General features: G+C 44.0%; 1 protein-coding gene across 2 annotated transcripts in view; it reads right to left on the bottom strand.

The window, feature by feature from the left end:
• The window catches only part of LOC306922735 (polypeptide N-acetylgalactosaminyltransferase 18-like), a 199,234-nt gene extending 183,256 nt beyond the window's left edge, over nt 1-15,978 (bottom strand). Inside the window, exon 1 of one of the 2 annotated variants that reach the window (XM_079500548.1) lies at nt 15,423-15,978. In XM_079500548.1, the coding sequence (XP_079356674.1) occupies nt 15,423-15,663 (241 nt within the window). In that variant the 5' untranslated portion in view covers nt 15,664-15,978. The remainder of the gene's footprint in view (nt 1-15,422) is intronic. The other variant, XM_079500547.1, reaches the window with a different exon arrangement.
• Nucleotides 15,979-16,242: the final 264 nt, after the last annotated feature.

Here is a 16,242-nt window from a genome sequence, read left to right as displayed (position 1 = left end):
TTGTGAACTCAATACTGCCTCCATCTGGCGGAGTCAGGTTATACCCTCGTCTCTCTGGGCCCTATTTTGGGGCAGGCACATTGGCATGAGGCATGCAGCGGATGGGCACATTGGCATGAGGCATGCAGCGGATGGGCACATTGGCATGAGGCATGCAGCGGATGGGCACATTGGCATGAGGCATGCAGCGGATGGGCACATTGGCATGAGGCATGCAGCGGATGGGCACATTGGCATGAGGCATGCAGCGGATGGGCACATTGGCATGAGGCATGCAGCGGATGGGCACATTGGCATGAGGCATGCAGCGGATGGGCACATTGGCATGAGGCATGCAGCGGATGGGCACATTGGCATGAGGCATGCAGCGTTTGGGCACATTGACAATTTCCTGAGGCACACGTGGCAGGGAGCCTGCATCTGCTTGACATTTTGTGGACTTGCTGTGCGTGACGTGGGCGGAGAGGTGCAGCAGGGGGCGTGTTGTGGGCGGAGAGGTGCAGCAGGGGGCGTGTTGTTTGAGAGGTGCAGCAGGGGGCGTGTTGTGGGCGGAGAGGTGCAGCAGGGGGCGTGTTGTTTGAGAGGTGCAGCAGGGGGCGTGTTGTTTGCCAATCAGCAGAACACTACAATTTTGGGGCCAATGAAGAGTACCATTTGCACCTGGCATGCGCTGCCCGCCTGCATAGACCAGGTTAACCGGTGCACACTGCACAGCAGGGTGCATTGCTATTTACGTCACTTTGGTTGCCAGAGGTGCACACAAAAATGACATAAACCCATTTATTTTATACTGTATGTATGACATGCTTGTCTTTTGCACTTTGGAATGAAGCCCAGCTGGAAAGCTTAGCCAATTTTAGCATGTTTAATGTCTTCTAACCCACACTAATGGTTAGATGTATCCAACAAAGCCGCTATGCTTTATGATGTGCTGAGGAAAAATCTAAATCCATATACTGTAGGTTTCTCCTACATAGAAGGCTTACTGATTGGTCCACTAGATAGATTACTACACATACTGTCCTGCCAGATTCTGTTGGGCCCATTGTCATATATCATCGAACCATTTCTTATGGTGCTTATCGTGTTAAAAACAGGGAGCACACCAGCAGACTGTCTGCCTGAATTTTGTCTTTCCTATTCCTGTGTACTGTACACTGGAAGCATACTCCCACCACACTACCCCATTTTATAGATAACATTTGCCATGGACAGGTCACCTAGACAGGACAGGTACAGTATGCACATAGACACAACAAATTACTACTTTGCAGACCGTGTAGGCGGACATCTGGGTCTGATTTGGCTTTGCAACTGTATGTCCATGTGGACCCTGTGAAAGTCTGTCCTTGTAGTTTATTTATTTGGCGAATATAAATTGGTCTTATGAACTGCACTTCACAATGAGAAACGCTTCTCTTAGTTAGGAACTGTGCCAGGCATATTAACTGCGTTTCTTATTTCCTCCCTAGATCAATTCATATCATCTGCTCTTGCCGGAATGTTTGAGGTGCTGTAGATTTGTTGTCGACAACTCTGCACCTCCCACACAAGGCCGTCGGTTTTCTCTCGGTAGAAACTAGAAATTATGTTTCTGAGGATGTTCTTCCACTGTGGAAATCACCAGTATGCAATTGCAAAGTATTGTAGGGCTATGGCAATGGACAACATGTATGCCAAATATCTTGATACAGCATACCAGTAAGACGCCCGAGGGCAGGGTCGCGTGCTTGCATCCGCCTGGTTGACAGAAGACTGCTGGGCGAGCGCTGGCGCTTTGGAATGGGGGGTCAGATCAACATATCTGCCTGGGTGACAGCAGACTGCTGGGCGAGTGCTGGCACTTTGGCATAAGATCTTAATTTTTTATCTAGATATAAACATGCAAAACATATCGTTCAGTCCAATCAAAGAGCGAAGGGTAATTATGAAAAGCCATCATTCGCTTAAATCCATCTGCAACACACCCACTTCAGCCTAATCCAGAATTCTGAGGCCACTCCCCACTATAGACTGTGCTTTACACCAGTTCACCTGTTCCTGTGACATAGCAGCCTTTCACTACCACCTCTCCCCCTCTCGCTCCTTCACTCTCTTGCCCTCTCCCTCCGTCTCTCTCACGTACATTCTCAATGATTGAGTTTTTCCTAAGCCCCCCCCATCGCCTCTTTCTTGCTCATCATTTTGTGTGTTAAGGGTCCAGTGAGGCTGTGATTGCAGCTGAGATTTTGTCATTGTTCTGCAATTCTGCAATCACCCTCACGGCACCCTGGCCAAGACCTACGCTGAAAAGACTATCAGCGGAAGTGGCGGAAGTGTTGCGTGTAAGATAACTACGTCACGCGGTGCGGCTGTGTTTACTAGTCCCCACCCAATGATCATTTCAGCGGGAATACATTTTCGGGAACACAACGCGGCGATTGGTCAAAAAACTTTTACTTCCGGGGGGGGTTACACGGCGGAAGTCCTGCCTTAGATAGCTTATTTGTCCTAGGTTGTGACCAGGCTCTTCTTTTTCGCAGTTAAGTGAGCCTGGGACCGAGGCTACCCTCACGGCCATCTCACGGCCTTCAAGAGAATCTATGCGAACATGGGAGACAAACCTGGGATGGATTTTCTTTTAGTAGTCGTTTAAAGATTCTCTGCAAAGTAACCTGTTCCGTCAAAGTAAGCAAATCTTTTCAATTTGATATGTTCAGATCTGAGATGTTCAATATATTTGAGACAGTTCACACTGTGCCTCAGCTATACTGTATCAAATAGCTCATGTGAATTTCAGCATTTCTGGGGAAGTTGCAGCATTTCACAATCCATGGGGGTAGAGAGATTGCATTGTATGCCTTGAGGTGAGTGACAGGCAGTCAAGCTTAAATGGCAAAAACCTGAATAGTGTGGGGTTACTGCAGCCACAGTCACCTTTAAAAGAGATTCATTGACTTAATTTCAGTTCCATCACATTCAGTACTATACTGTGGTGTACACTGTCCAATAGCTGGTTCCCCAAACGTTCAATAGCTGCCTGGTTCCCCAAATTTTAATAATTATAGGTAAAGAAAGACTAGACAGATTGCACCTGCCAACACTGCAATAGGGCTGAATGATATATTGTTATCATATTGTTATCTAGGTATGAACATGTTATCGCGAAAGCCAACCATATGGATGATATTAACATTTCCTCCCACTCACCCTGCAATATACAAGCCAGGCAATCACAAGCACCCCTTCATGCTCATCCAATACTGTTGTTTTTTTTAGGAGAATGCTTAGTTTTCACTGTTGTTACATTACACAATTGTTTTTTGCCAGGACACGTCTGTTCTGATAAAAAAAAAAAAAAAAAATGTACTTTTTACATAGCATGCTGTTTTCTTGAAAATTGCTTAGTTTTCACAATAGCTACACTCAAAATATCAAATAACAAGTGTGAACCCATAGTCATATCATATATTCAGATATCTGCATATATCATATTAAGATATTCGACATAAATGTCGAGGTACTGTACAGTATGAATATATCGTACAACCCAACAGTGCAAGTGTACTGTTGCTGTTACTCACAAAATGTAATAATCCCTTGTAATAATCAGTTAACTGATCATTCCCTCCAAATTTCACAAACATCTGGCCTTCCATACTGTTATTTTTAATGTAAAGGGGAGAAAACATGACCATTTTGTTTGAGAAAACTCAGGACAATGGACAATGGAATTAAAATGTTATTGCAGTAAATGCCTACTGTATTTGCGGGATTAGCAGCAGGTTCCATGGCAGTTTAAAGGTCCAGACCATAAGTAGCCTACAGAATGGTTGCTCCTGTTGAAACAGAGTTGTTTCAGTAATTATCTTAATGTCTGCATTATGTCTGCACACACAACATCAGCAAGTGCATTCCTCTTGTAGACTTTTTCGATCCTTTATGCACACTTTCCTTACACCTGCGTTGCTTTACTTTGCTTGAGAGGCAATAGATTACAATTCATGGTCAATTCATGGTCAATTAGTAACATATTTACATACATACTACATACAACATACTGCCATGCTTTTTGTTCTTGCTTAATGTAAATCGCTCTGGATTAAGAGCGTCTGCTAAATGCCTAAATTGTAACACATTATACATAATTGTACTGTAGCTCTCTGGTGATTCATTCAGCATTGTGTGTAGTTTATCCTATGACATGATTGTTTTGCTTATAAAACAGGGAGTGAACATTGAACACTCCAATAAATACAAATAAATAAACAAAACAAATGGCGTTATCAAGGTAATGTGATGTGACAGTGCTGTAGTGACCTTGGACACATTCATTCATGTCTGTGAGGGTTCACAGCATAGCAGTTTGGACATTAACCTATTTTGACCTGTGATCAGATTCTAAAAATGTCTTCTACATCCTGACAGTTTTCTGAAAAAACTATGTTTCCATGTCAGTCGTTCTTCGATTTTTTTTAAATAGCAGACCTACAAGCTCGTAGCGCGCCACTCGGTGGCGCACTATGAGCTTGTAGATCTGCTTCAATAGCTAAAGCATAAACATAATGCTAACACCAAAAGGGGTTCCCGCCCAAAATGGATTAAAGGCCTTTGTGAAATTGTAGGTATTTACAGTAGCTAGAGAAAGACACTTCCGTCTAGAAACCAGACAGTGTTCATATCACTGAGAACAATAGTGACAGACAGAGTGGATTAAAAAGACTAATGTCAGTTCTAAACGCCATTGGAACATGGCGAGTGGCAAAATGCTACCTTGTTGTGACTGACTGGCATGCCATATATTAAAACAAATTAATCTTTCCAGGGATGTTGGCTGCTACCATGAACAGACAAACAAAGCAAAACAAGACCCCGATTTCAAATTCTTTCCTTCAGTGGATTAATGGATTTCACAATGCCACGCCAGACTTTCCGGTCCTTCATTGCCATCCCCAGTTCCTGCTTACTGATGCATGTGTCCCTAGCGATGACATCAGGGAATGACAGTTTTCTCCCTCTGGTCTGTTTGAGGCAGGATTCCAGAGAAGAAGTACCGTATAACCTCATTGTCAGCTCTGTAGCAGTGGCCGGCAAACTGTGTTCTTCTGGATCGGACTAGTGAAGAAACACGGGGAAGGTTGCCGTATATTAGATAATAATAAACATAAACATACATAGGCTACAAATTGTGAAACAAGGAGCACCTCTTACATTTACAATTTAGGCATTTAGCAGACGCTCTTAACAAAGAATGCCAATAACAAAGTATGCCAATCACAGTATGGAAAAATGCTTATTGTCCCAGAAATATCAAAAGCTACAATAGGAGGCAGGGCGTTTAGGTCCCGCAGGCACCTCAGCTGTGGAACAGTCTCCCGGCTTCGGTCCGTGGGGCTGACACGCTCTGCACATTCAAGACTAGGTTAAAACCTCTCTCTACGACAAAGCCCATAGCTAGACTTGTCTTCAGTACTCGGTCACCCGACAAAGTAATAAGGGTGAGAACTGAGTATGGGGAACCTCCCGCCAAACCCGCACCTGTGTTGTGCGTCTGCTAAGTGCCAAAATCATACATTGTTTGTGTGGGTTTGTCCCACAGCAGTGCTTGTAAACACTGTATAGGCTCCAGTAAGGTCTGCCACTAACTCAACATCCGGGGAGCCACTCCCCGGAGTCTCTTTTCGTCTTCCACTTCGCAGTTCCGTGGACCTTTAATATGAACCCCCAACTGACTGCCGAGTGGGACTGTGGACCAGGCCTCTTCATGGAGCCCATCAGAAGTGTGACCGTGGACCAGGCCTCTTCATGGAGCCCATCAGAAGTGTGACCGTGGACCAGGCCTCTTCATGGAGCCCATCAGAAGTGTGACCGTGGACCAGGCCTCTTCATGGAGCCCATCAGAAGTGTGACCGTGGACCAGGCCTCTTCATGGAGCCCATCAGAAGTGTGACCGTGGACCCGGCCTCTTCATGGAGCCCATCAGAAGTGTGACCGTGGACCAGGCCTCTTCATGGAGCCCATCAGAAGTGTGACCGTGGACCAGGCCTCTTCATGGAGCCCATCAGAAGTGTGACCGTGGACCAGGCCTCTTCATGGAGCCCATCAGAAGTGTGACCGTGGACCCGGCCTCCTCAGAGAGCACGACCTGGACCAGACGTGGACCAGGCCCCTTCACGGAGCCCACCAAAGTGTGACCGTGGACCCGGCCCCCTCACAATGCACGACCATGGACTGCTATCATATTATTACACCACTACACTATATCCTAATATTCTCATACATCATTATTATTATCCGACAACATTGTTATACCATATTATATTATCTTACACTATTTCATTAATTATATTATCCTACACTATTTCATTCATTATTATTGCTACTACTTGTATTTGCCTGTATCTCTTTCCCTCTATCTCTCTTCTATTCTTTCTTCCTATTCCCCCTCTACTAGCCTGGGGTTCTTAGAAAACAAGCTTCAACTTGTTTTTTCGCACATTCTGGCACTGGCGCCACTTTTTCCCCTAGGAGGGCTGGGATGGATTGTGTTAATCCAGAGTGATTTACAGTAAGCAAGATTCAGTGTCTATAAAATACTTGCCGATTAAAGTTATTGTAATGCTATAATTAACAACTTTTTCTAGGGACCTGGAACCACCTCGAGGACCCCTGGGGGTCCCAGAACGCCCTCTCTTAAGAACCACTGCTGTATTGGACTGAGGAGCCAAATGAGTGACAGTGACAGCTTGACTAAGTGTTAGATTCCATGTTGGACAGATTGTGTGTGAAATACGAACAGGCCTCTTCAAACTGCCTGGCTGCCTCGTGACGTGAGAGAGAGAGAGAGAGATGCCTCTTGCAAAAAGATGACATGCGACGATGGTGGCGAACAAGCCTGCAGGCTTATGCACACCTCCACGCAGTGTAACTAAGTACATTTACTCAAGTACTGTACTTAAGTAACATTTTGAGGTACTTTTACTTTGCTGAATTATTGCCAATTTCCATTCTGCTTCACATCTCTGATGCAAATATTGTACTCCACAACATTTATTTGAAAACTTGAGTTACTAATTACTGTAGATTTTGAATATTATTACAAAACATACATTAACCACTTGATTTCGGCCTTTTGAAGATAGCCGATCAGCAAGCTCACAATGCGTCGCATCGAGCTTGCAGATCTGCTATTTTCAAAAGATTTGTATACATTTGAAAACTTGAAATGGGACATTCTGCATAACTTTTTACTTTTGGTATTTTAAGTTTAAGTACAATTTGATGCCAATACTTGAATTCTGGACTTTTACTTGTAACGTAGTATTTCTCTAGTGCAGTATTGATACTTTTACCTAAGTAAAACCTTGAAGTACTTTTTCCTCCACTGCCTGCACGCTAGTAAACAGACATACTGTACGCACAGACAGCAGAAAGCACATGGACTCATGAATACACACCGTAACACACCTACTGAATACACACACACGCACACCTACTGAATACACATGCAAATTACACAGATGCTCTCGCTGCACCTCCTGGGCAGGCACACTCCTTATTTATGGGATGATACAACTGTATGCATGGCTAGATACATTATTTTTCCTTTCCGTTTCCCGCATTTGGGATTTGCAGAATGTGTGTGGTTAATCTGTTCAGTGACTGCACGCCAAAATGAACGTGTGTGTCGGGTCATACCCCACAAACCACTGTGGAGAACCTATGCTGAAGGTTGAGTCCATTATGGGTGTGTGTGTGTGAGAGGAGATGAAATCGGTATTGACCGCAGTACACACACACACACACACACACACACACACACACACACACACACACACACACACACACACACACACACACACACACACACACACACACACACACACACACACACACACACACACACACACACACACACACACACACACACACACACACACACACACACACACACACACACACACACACACTCTCTTTAATTAACAACCCCCGTGCCAGGTCTCACAGGAGCTGGGAGATCTGCTTTGCATCTCCTGCTAAAGAGCCACTGACAGGCAGTCCCTTGCCTTTCACAACTTACGCTGTCATCATGGACTTAATATACATTTATATGGACTACTAGGAACCAGTTATGTACCGGAAAATGGAACACAGCCCATAAGGGCATATAAGGGACAAGGACTGACATACAGAGATATACAGAGATACCGGTTGTCCAGGCCCACAGATCTGACCATATACAGTATGGTCATGTGCATACAGGACAGACTTCAACATCGGTGTGCGGCCACACACATCGGCAAGGACTCCAGTGAGTGAGTGCGGTGTCCGCCGTCAAATAGTTTGGATAGCCAGCAGTCCAGAACCGCCCAATATGCCCATTCCAATATATGGGAATACTGATTACATCAGGGATCTCCATGTACAGTATGGGCATAAAAGGGACAAGGACCGACAGATACAGAGATATGTGCATAAAAGGGACACATACGGGTGGATAGACAGAAACAGACATCTCCATCTATATATTGCTCAAAAGGGACACAGACAGACGGGTACAACAGGTACTCTGAGTCGGACAAAGCCCCCCCGACACTATGACTCAGACCTACTGGTTGCATCGGCAGTGCGACGGAGCTCTAGACGTGAGAGACGTAGCTCTAGATGTGAGAGCCGCATAGCAGACTTCTTTGTCTGCCCAGCTGTAATATCAATTGATGACTACAAGTATTTGGGTTCATATACATCTTCTTCCCAAAAGGACTTTCAAACTAGGAAGAGTATGGCCTGGTCAGCCTGCAATGACTTGCATAAGATCTGGTCATCCCAGCTTAGTAAGATGTTAAAAGTAAAAATATATAGGATGACCGTTGAGCCGATTCTACTCTATGGCTCCGAGACATGGACACTTTCAAAGAAATTAGAGAAACGGTTGGATGGCACTTACACCCGCCTTCTAATGAGAGTGCAAAATCTTTCTTGGAAGAGCCACCCATCGACTAATCTAATATACGGCAACCTTCCCCGTGTTTCTTCACAAGTCTGATCCAGAAGAACACAGTTTGCCGGCCACTGCTACAGAGCTGACAATGAGGTTATATCTTCCCTTCTTCTCTGGAATCCTGCCTCAAAGCAGACCAGAGGTACAGTAGAAAACTGTCGTTCCCCGATGTCATCGCTAGGGACACATGCATCAGTAAGCAGGAACTGGGGATGGCAATGAAGGATCTGAAAGTCTGGCGTGGCATTGTGAAATCCATGATCTCGACCGCGGTCGAAAAATGATGATGATGATGTAATATTAAAGATTACTGTTGATCTAAAGTGTGCGCATGCGTGTATGCATGTCTATATGGCTGTGGCAATCTCTATAAAAGCATTTGTCCCCCAGACAAATGCTTCAAGGTGAGATCCACTGAAGTGAATGCCAATAGAAAATGTGCACACGACAGCCACCAAGGTTTATAAGTGTATAATAGGAGGTGGAAATGTCACAATCGTCGCGTTTTAATCTGAATAAATTTGCACTGCTGGAATCGACGGTGTCACACTATAACTATTCCATCTTTAGGGAACAACGAGGCAGAAAGTGCAGAACAATGAGGGAAGTATCATGGAGCGTCACATCCTCTCCTCTACACCTTCAGTGCTGTGAGTGCAGTTACTGGCAGCCACTTTAGGTTTAATGTGTGATCCCCCCATATCTCTGGCAATGATCTGGACATTTGCTAACTTTGCTTTCTACTTTTTACCTTAACATACATGGCTTTCAGTGATGCAAATAGCCTGCATCCTTAGACTCGCTAAATTGAGAAAGGACGCAATCATGTCACCCTCCGGAGGTCCTGGGATGCAATACTGTACTATACAGTACTGTACTCTAACGTCGTTGAAGTAGGACTCCCTGGGACGGTGGGACCCATCTAAAAAAACACCCCTGGGCCCCGGGAACCATTACCTTGAAAACCTATTTACATCACTGGGCTTTTTAGATTGTACGTAAGGGGGAGAGGACAAAAACATGATCTGTAAAAATAGTAAAGACATACTAGAGGAACGTTGCCACTGCACCTATGTATCTCAGTAAGGTTTCACTGGAGGCTAAACTTACGGGTGACAGACAGTACTTAGTCAAGTGTGGCGTTACTGGCGTATAGGGGAGACATTCTTCATGCAAGGCTAGACCTGCCTGTGCGACTAGAGCTCACACTGCTATCATGTATGTTTGATGACCTATTACATCTGGCATGCAACTCGCTCTTCCTCTCTGGACAAACACACATGCACGCTCTCACACAAAGTAAACCATCTCTGTCCCCCATTCAACATGCTCTTCTGCAGATACTGTCAACATGCATCATCTTCCAGAAACTTCATCTTTGCATCTTTGTTTGCTTCGACACACAAACAAACATCACTTCTATGCAAAGCAGAAGATTGCATGTGGTGGAGAAAGGCTTGTTCTGACTATTCGAATGAATGTTTCCTCGCGTCATGCAAAGTGCTCGGTGCAAAATCTGCATATTAACTGCAATAAAGCAAAATGTGGTTAAGATGCCAGTTTTCCTGACCCGACTGCTCTAATTTTCTTCCCAGCAATCTTAAACCTGAGCCTCTGCCTCTCTCCCATGCCAGCAGTGTAACACAGCACCAGCTAGAGCGGCCACTCAATATATACACAAAGCTGCCTCCTCTTATCTCTCCTTACTTACTTAAAGGGAGAGTTCACAAAACAAAACACAAATTTACTAATCTCGAGTGGAGACAGGTGACTAATGGGTTTATTGCAGGCTGGTCGAAAGACAAAACATTACATTTCTGCAAATCACAAATATGTTAAACGTTGACAATAATCCATATCAATATTTCTAGATGCAGACAATGCGATTCAACACATCCCATGTTAAAACTAACCCTAGTTAGTCTCATTTAGTTAAAATGACAAGTACTATGTGCAACTTAGAAATAGATTAATGTCTGATTCCCACCGAATGTGTATGCTACTCAGAGAGCATTCGCACGGCTGACACCTTGCTCCGGCACGCCTCTGCTTCACAGAGTGCTAAAGCTCACTTTTATCAGTGTGCCTGCGTCGCCCAAAAATCTATCATGTGCGACTAAATTTTGAATTGGTCACATGGTCAGTGTGATAGGGTAATAGGTTAATATGTAATAGGTTAATTTTATGGACACTTGATCAGACAAACCTTGACAATTACAACAGCAGGTGCTGGGGTCAAACGTTTAAAAATGTCACGTTTTCTAAACGACATGCTGTGAATGTCAGTGAAATCTCATCATGCCCTTCTTTTGTTACTCAGTCGGCTGAGAGTAATTCCCTTAATTGTCATTATTCCGACATCACAATATTCCGACCTCGCATAATTCCGAACTAACACTATCCCAAACCCTAACCTAACCTCACAGGAAGCCACTGGTGATTTTTAACCCGCAGCACGGATTAGTTGTAACCCGCCGGCCGCCATGCATATTGGGAGCCACGGGTGATTTTTAATACGCAGCACAGGCGAGTCTTAACCGGCAGACCTGCGTGGCCGGGATGTCTGATTTATGGGCAGTCCACGCATTCTCACTCCCAAGGTGGCAAACGGGTGACAGGACAGCTTGGGACGGATTAGACCAAACGTCAACATGTGACCCCCGGGTCAGGGTACCCGCGGGGTCACATGTTGACGAGGGCGGACGTGAGTTCCGATTTTGTCCTTATTGACTTGAGACGTATCTCGAACAGCGCTGAGTCGGCTGAAGCAGACCTCGCAATAATTGCATTGTATGTACTTCATAGTACATATGTATAGTATATATGTATAGTTTATATGTATGTCATTATATAGATATCAATCAATCAATCTTTATTTATATAGCACATTTCATACAACGGGTGCAGTTCAAAGTGCTTTACAGAGCAAAAATAAAACAAGAAAAGGCAAAACACAAGAGAGCATCAAGTACATAGTAATAACAAAAACAAAAATGAGCGACTAAAAATGTTCTAGTTACGTTCTTAGCTTACGCATGTTTCATGATAAATGCATTTTATATATGTGATGTATTCCCATGCCTAATGTAAATCGCTCTGGATTAAGAGCGTCTGCTAAATGCCTAAATTGTAATTGTAAATTCGCGATTCTCGTGGCTCAAGTCACACTCTAGATGGCGCAATTGATTATACATCAAAATGAAAATCTCTGGATTCCCAATCCATTTCAGGAAAATATAATTCAGGATCACAAATATTGTCCATAATCGCAAGAATATTGCAAATTACACTTAAGCACGTTTTCTTTTATTTAAACGTACATATGCCTACACAACTCACTTTTCTAGGATTGTTATGCCTACAATCCTCATTCAAACCTATATGTCTGAACCCCTGCCTTCTTTGTCTCAGTGACAGAGCATAAACACATAAACACATCAGCCCATGGCTGATAATGTACTCTGGCAACAGCTCCGGGGAACACGCAGAGTATATGGGAGTACTCTAGCCAACTGCTCCTGGGACTAAATTGACTCACCCAGTGTAGCCCCTGAACCCTTGCAGCAGATTGCATTACTACCACTGTGTAGCTCTGCAGACCATCCGGCTAACACAGAGATTACCAGCCTGTGGGCCGCGGACTTCGTGGTGTTCGCATGTTGGCCCCCCAAGTAATTGGCGAAACAATAAGAATTTAATGATAACATTAAACATTTTAAAACATCACAGTATTTCTACAAAATCAGTCTACAAAATTAGAGAATGTAGAATTATTGTTAATTTGATAAACATTTTCCTGTTCTCTCCTATACCACAATTTGTGGACAAAATCTTATCCAACGGCAACAAAATAGACTTGGGTCTGAGAGGCTAAAATCACATCAAATGGTCCGTAGCTCAAATGCCAAATATATAATGATCCTTCCTTGATATGAAAAGGGTTGAAAAACACTGCTTTAAAGCATGCGTTGATTGATTGATTGATGCATTGATCCAAGACAGAAAACAATCAATTGATTGATCAATCATTGATTGATCAATCAATAAAATAAACATGCTTTGAAAATGCACAGCAGCCAGCCTGCCATATTAAGTGGTTTGATTCGATTCAATTTTGGTCAAAGATACAGAAGTAAAATCACAACATAACTTAAACCCAGGATAACATGTTAAAGCATAATGAAACACTTGTTTCCAAGGTGGTCAGATGGGTGGGCCGCAAACGCTTTCAAGATTACAAGTGGGTACTGTAAATAACAACGGTAAGAGAAGAAGAAGAAGTGGTATTACATCATCACAGGTTTTCTATGCCACCAGGTGTTTTTTTACCCGTGACGGCGTGATGAATGACATACAGAACACCATTAGGAACAGCTGGCACTTACTGCATAAAAAACACTGGCTGATATTTATTACAATAGTTCAGAGATGCTGGAGAAAGTGAGACAAATTGTGAGGCTTTTGGCTAAATTCCATGCATTGTCTAGACTCTAGAGTGGTCATGTAATTTAGTGTCACGGTCACACTTCATGCCAGGAATTTCAACAAGACGATGCTGTACATCACGTCTCAGCAACGTCCAGTACCTAGCAAACGTCACCGGTAACGGTAACATTTGAGACACGTTGCCCTGCATGTGAAATGATGGCTGTTCAGAAGAACAGGAGGTGAGCAGGAAAGAATACAAAAGAGAAAAAGGCCCTTTGTTGCCACAGATTCACACAAACACTGCAAAATAAGTGGCATGTTCACCAGTAAGCATATTAAGTAAAAAAAAAAAAACACTACTTAAAACAGGGTTAACCACACAGTCACACACACACACACGTAGTGTATTGCGACCGTAAGTCACGCTTACTACCTGTATTTCCCATCAGTCAGTGCATCGTGTCATGCCTCCATATATGATCACGCCTTGTGACACGTCACACCACTATATATGGCCGTCTCCATATATAAAGATCATGACACTGAACTCATCAAACCCTGGATAGCCATACATGGAGAAGACTCTGCATTTATGGGGCCGGCCAGCAACTCTACATCTGACCTCAAACCCTTAGAGCATATATGGAGCTGACCACTTCTGACATTCCATATGCTGATCCTTCCCCACCCGTCCTTCCTCTTCGATGTCTCCCTTTTGACTGATACCTGTCCATACAAACTCCATTGATCTGATCTCGTCAAACCCTGTACACTCAAGACACGCTCCATAAATGGCCAGTACAGAATTCATTCCATGTGTTGATCTGACCACCCATCCCAAAGCGTCAGCGTCTTACTGGTATAAGTATACTGTCGCAACAAAGCCCCCAGTTCAGAACTAGGCTACCTGACTTTTTCTTGTTGCAAAATTGCATTTTTCAATACATTTAAAGCGCATCAGCCAGTACACATCGTGTCACTATAGGGGCATATGCCCATTTGGTGCTGGTTACATCTGTGCATAAATAATTTCTCCTGAACAATATTATTCAACCTCTCTGATCAAGAGACAACAGCACTGATCTGGGATCAGACAGTGCACGGCTCACATGACATGGCCCATGAAGTCATCAGGAATCCGAACACCATCCCGGATCATCATTTTTGGCCCCGATTCCTCCCGAGGGATTTGAGTTCTCTGCCTGTCTGTCACGCTTTATAGCGAGAAATATAGCAGACAGAAGTAACTGTAGACAAGTCAAATATGCATTTCCTACAATGCAAATGTGAATTAATTCACGGCAATCCCTATTCTCTAATCACAAATACATGAGAGCTTAGCCTTGAACCTCTCTGGCGCGTTGTCTCACTGATGCGTGAATGATGCTTTGGATTTGGAATGACATGAAAAGGGTATAGGTGTGACCGTGTGAAGCTAAAGCTATTATCCAATTAGTCTAAAGTTAAGTCATGTTCACTGTAGTTGACAAAAGAAAAACCACCTGCATCACTGATGTCAGAATCGACTCTGTTTCAATAGAAAGTTTAGCCGGAATTTGCAACACTAGATTTTTTTTAATATGGGGGAAAAAAAATCTATAGTGTTGCAAATTGCCGCTAGAGAAATCTGTAGGCTAATCTATAGGCTTGATGTTCGCAAATGTTGATAACTGCTAATTAGAGACATATAGGCTAGTCGTTATACATGTAGGAAATATAGGGGAAATCTAACACTTTGGCAAGTCACTGATCTATAGGCTTATTGTCTCTCTGTGTGTGTGTGTGTGTGTGTGTGTGTGTGTGTGTGTGTGTGTGTGTGTGTGTGTGTGTGTGTGTGTGTGTGTGTGTGTGTGTGTCCTAATCTGCTCTCCGAATTTAGATTCAGCAACCGCTGTACCTTACAAATGGGTCAGGTGCGCAAAGACAAATCAAAATCACGGTATCACCCCCAACACAAATATAAACTCAAATAAAAAACTGGGACGACAACAACAACATAACAACAACAACCTACCTTTAATGTGTTCATTGACAACGCTCTCCAGTCGGTCCAGTCTTTCGATGATTTTCAGAGTTTCTTTGCTGTCCTCCTCAAACTTTCTCTCCGTAAGATCTCCGCTCTCCGGAACTCGGGGGCTCACGTTGGCCACATAATTAGTGATCCAGCCGACATAAAGTAGGCAGACGATGTTCGTCATTCCGCTCAGGATCACACATGTTGACACCAAAGTTTTAGTTCTCCTTGTGCACAGCATCGCGACATCCCTCCATAGGTCCTTGACGCGCACAGCACAGGCAGCAGGTGAATGAAGCCGCTCAAAGAAGAAGGAACCCAATCCCGTTCAACAATATACTGTGTAGAGTCACCACACAATTCGGTGCCGAAAAGTGATAAATCTAGCCATAACTATGAAGTCATGCTCCCCCAATCTAAAGTCTACAGCTTGCTCCGTGCTAACGAGGCGCAGTTGTACTTGCGCACCCGGCGAGTGTGGAATGCACTCAGAACAGAAGCTGCAGCTGCACACTCAACAGAGGCAGCAGCCTTTGTACAACCCAATAGGAGCGCAGGAGGAGGCGGGTTATCTTCCGTCGTACCGCCCGGCCCACCTCGCAGGAGAGCAGCTTGAGAGAGAGAGGAGGACTGGAGGAGAGATGTCATGTTTAACCGAAGCGCATCGACCGCGATGGATACACCGAGACCACGTTGTTGTCGTTGTAGCAAGCATGTAAGCAAAAAAAAGTGGTGTGTGTGTGTGTGTGTGTGTGTGTGTGTGTGTGTGTGTGTGTGTGTGCGTGTGCGCGCGCGCAGTGGTGGAAAGTAACATTTACTT

This window comes from Electrona antarctica (assembly GCF_951216825.1).
Source record: "Electrona antarctica genome assembly, chromosome: 5".
Taxonomy (NCBI): Eukaryota; Metazoa; Chordata; class Actinopteri; order Myctophiformes; family Myctophidae; genus Electrona; species Electrona antarctica.
Note: the sequence above shows the minus strand (reverse complement) of the source record. Positions and strands in the feature narration are given on the sequence as shown.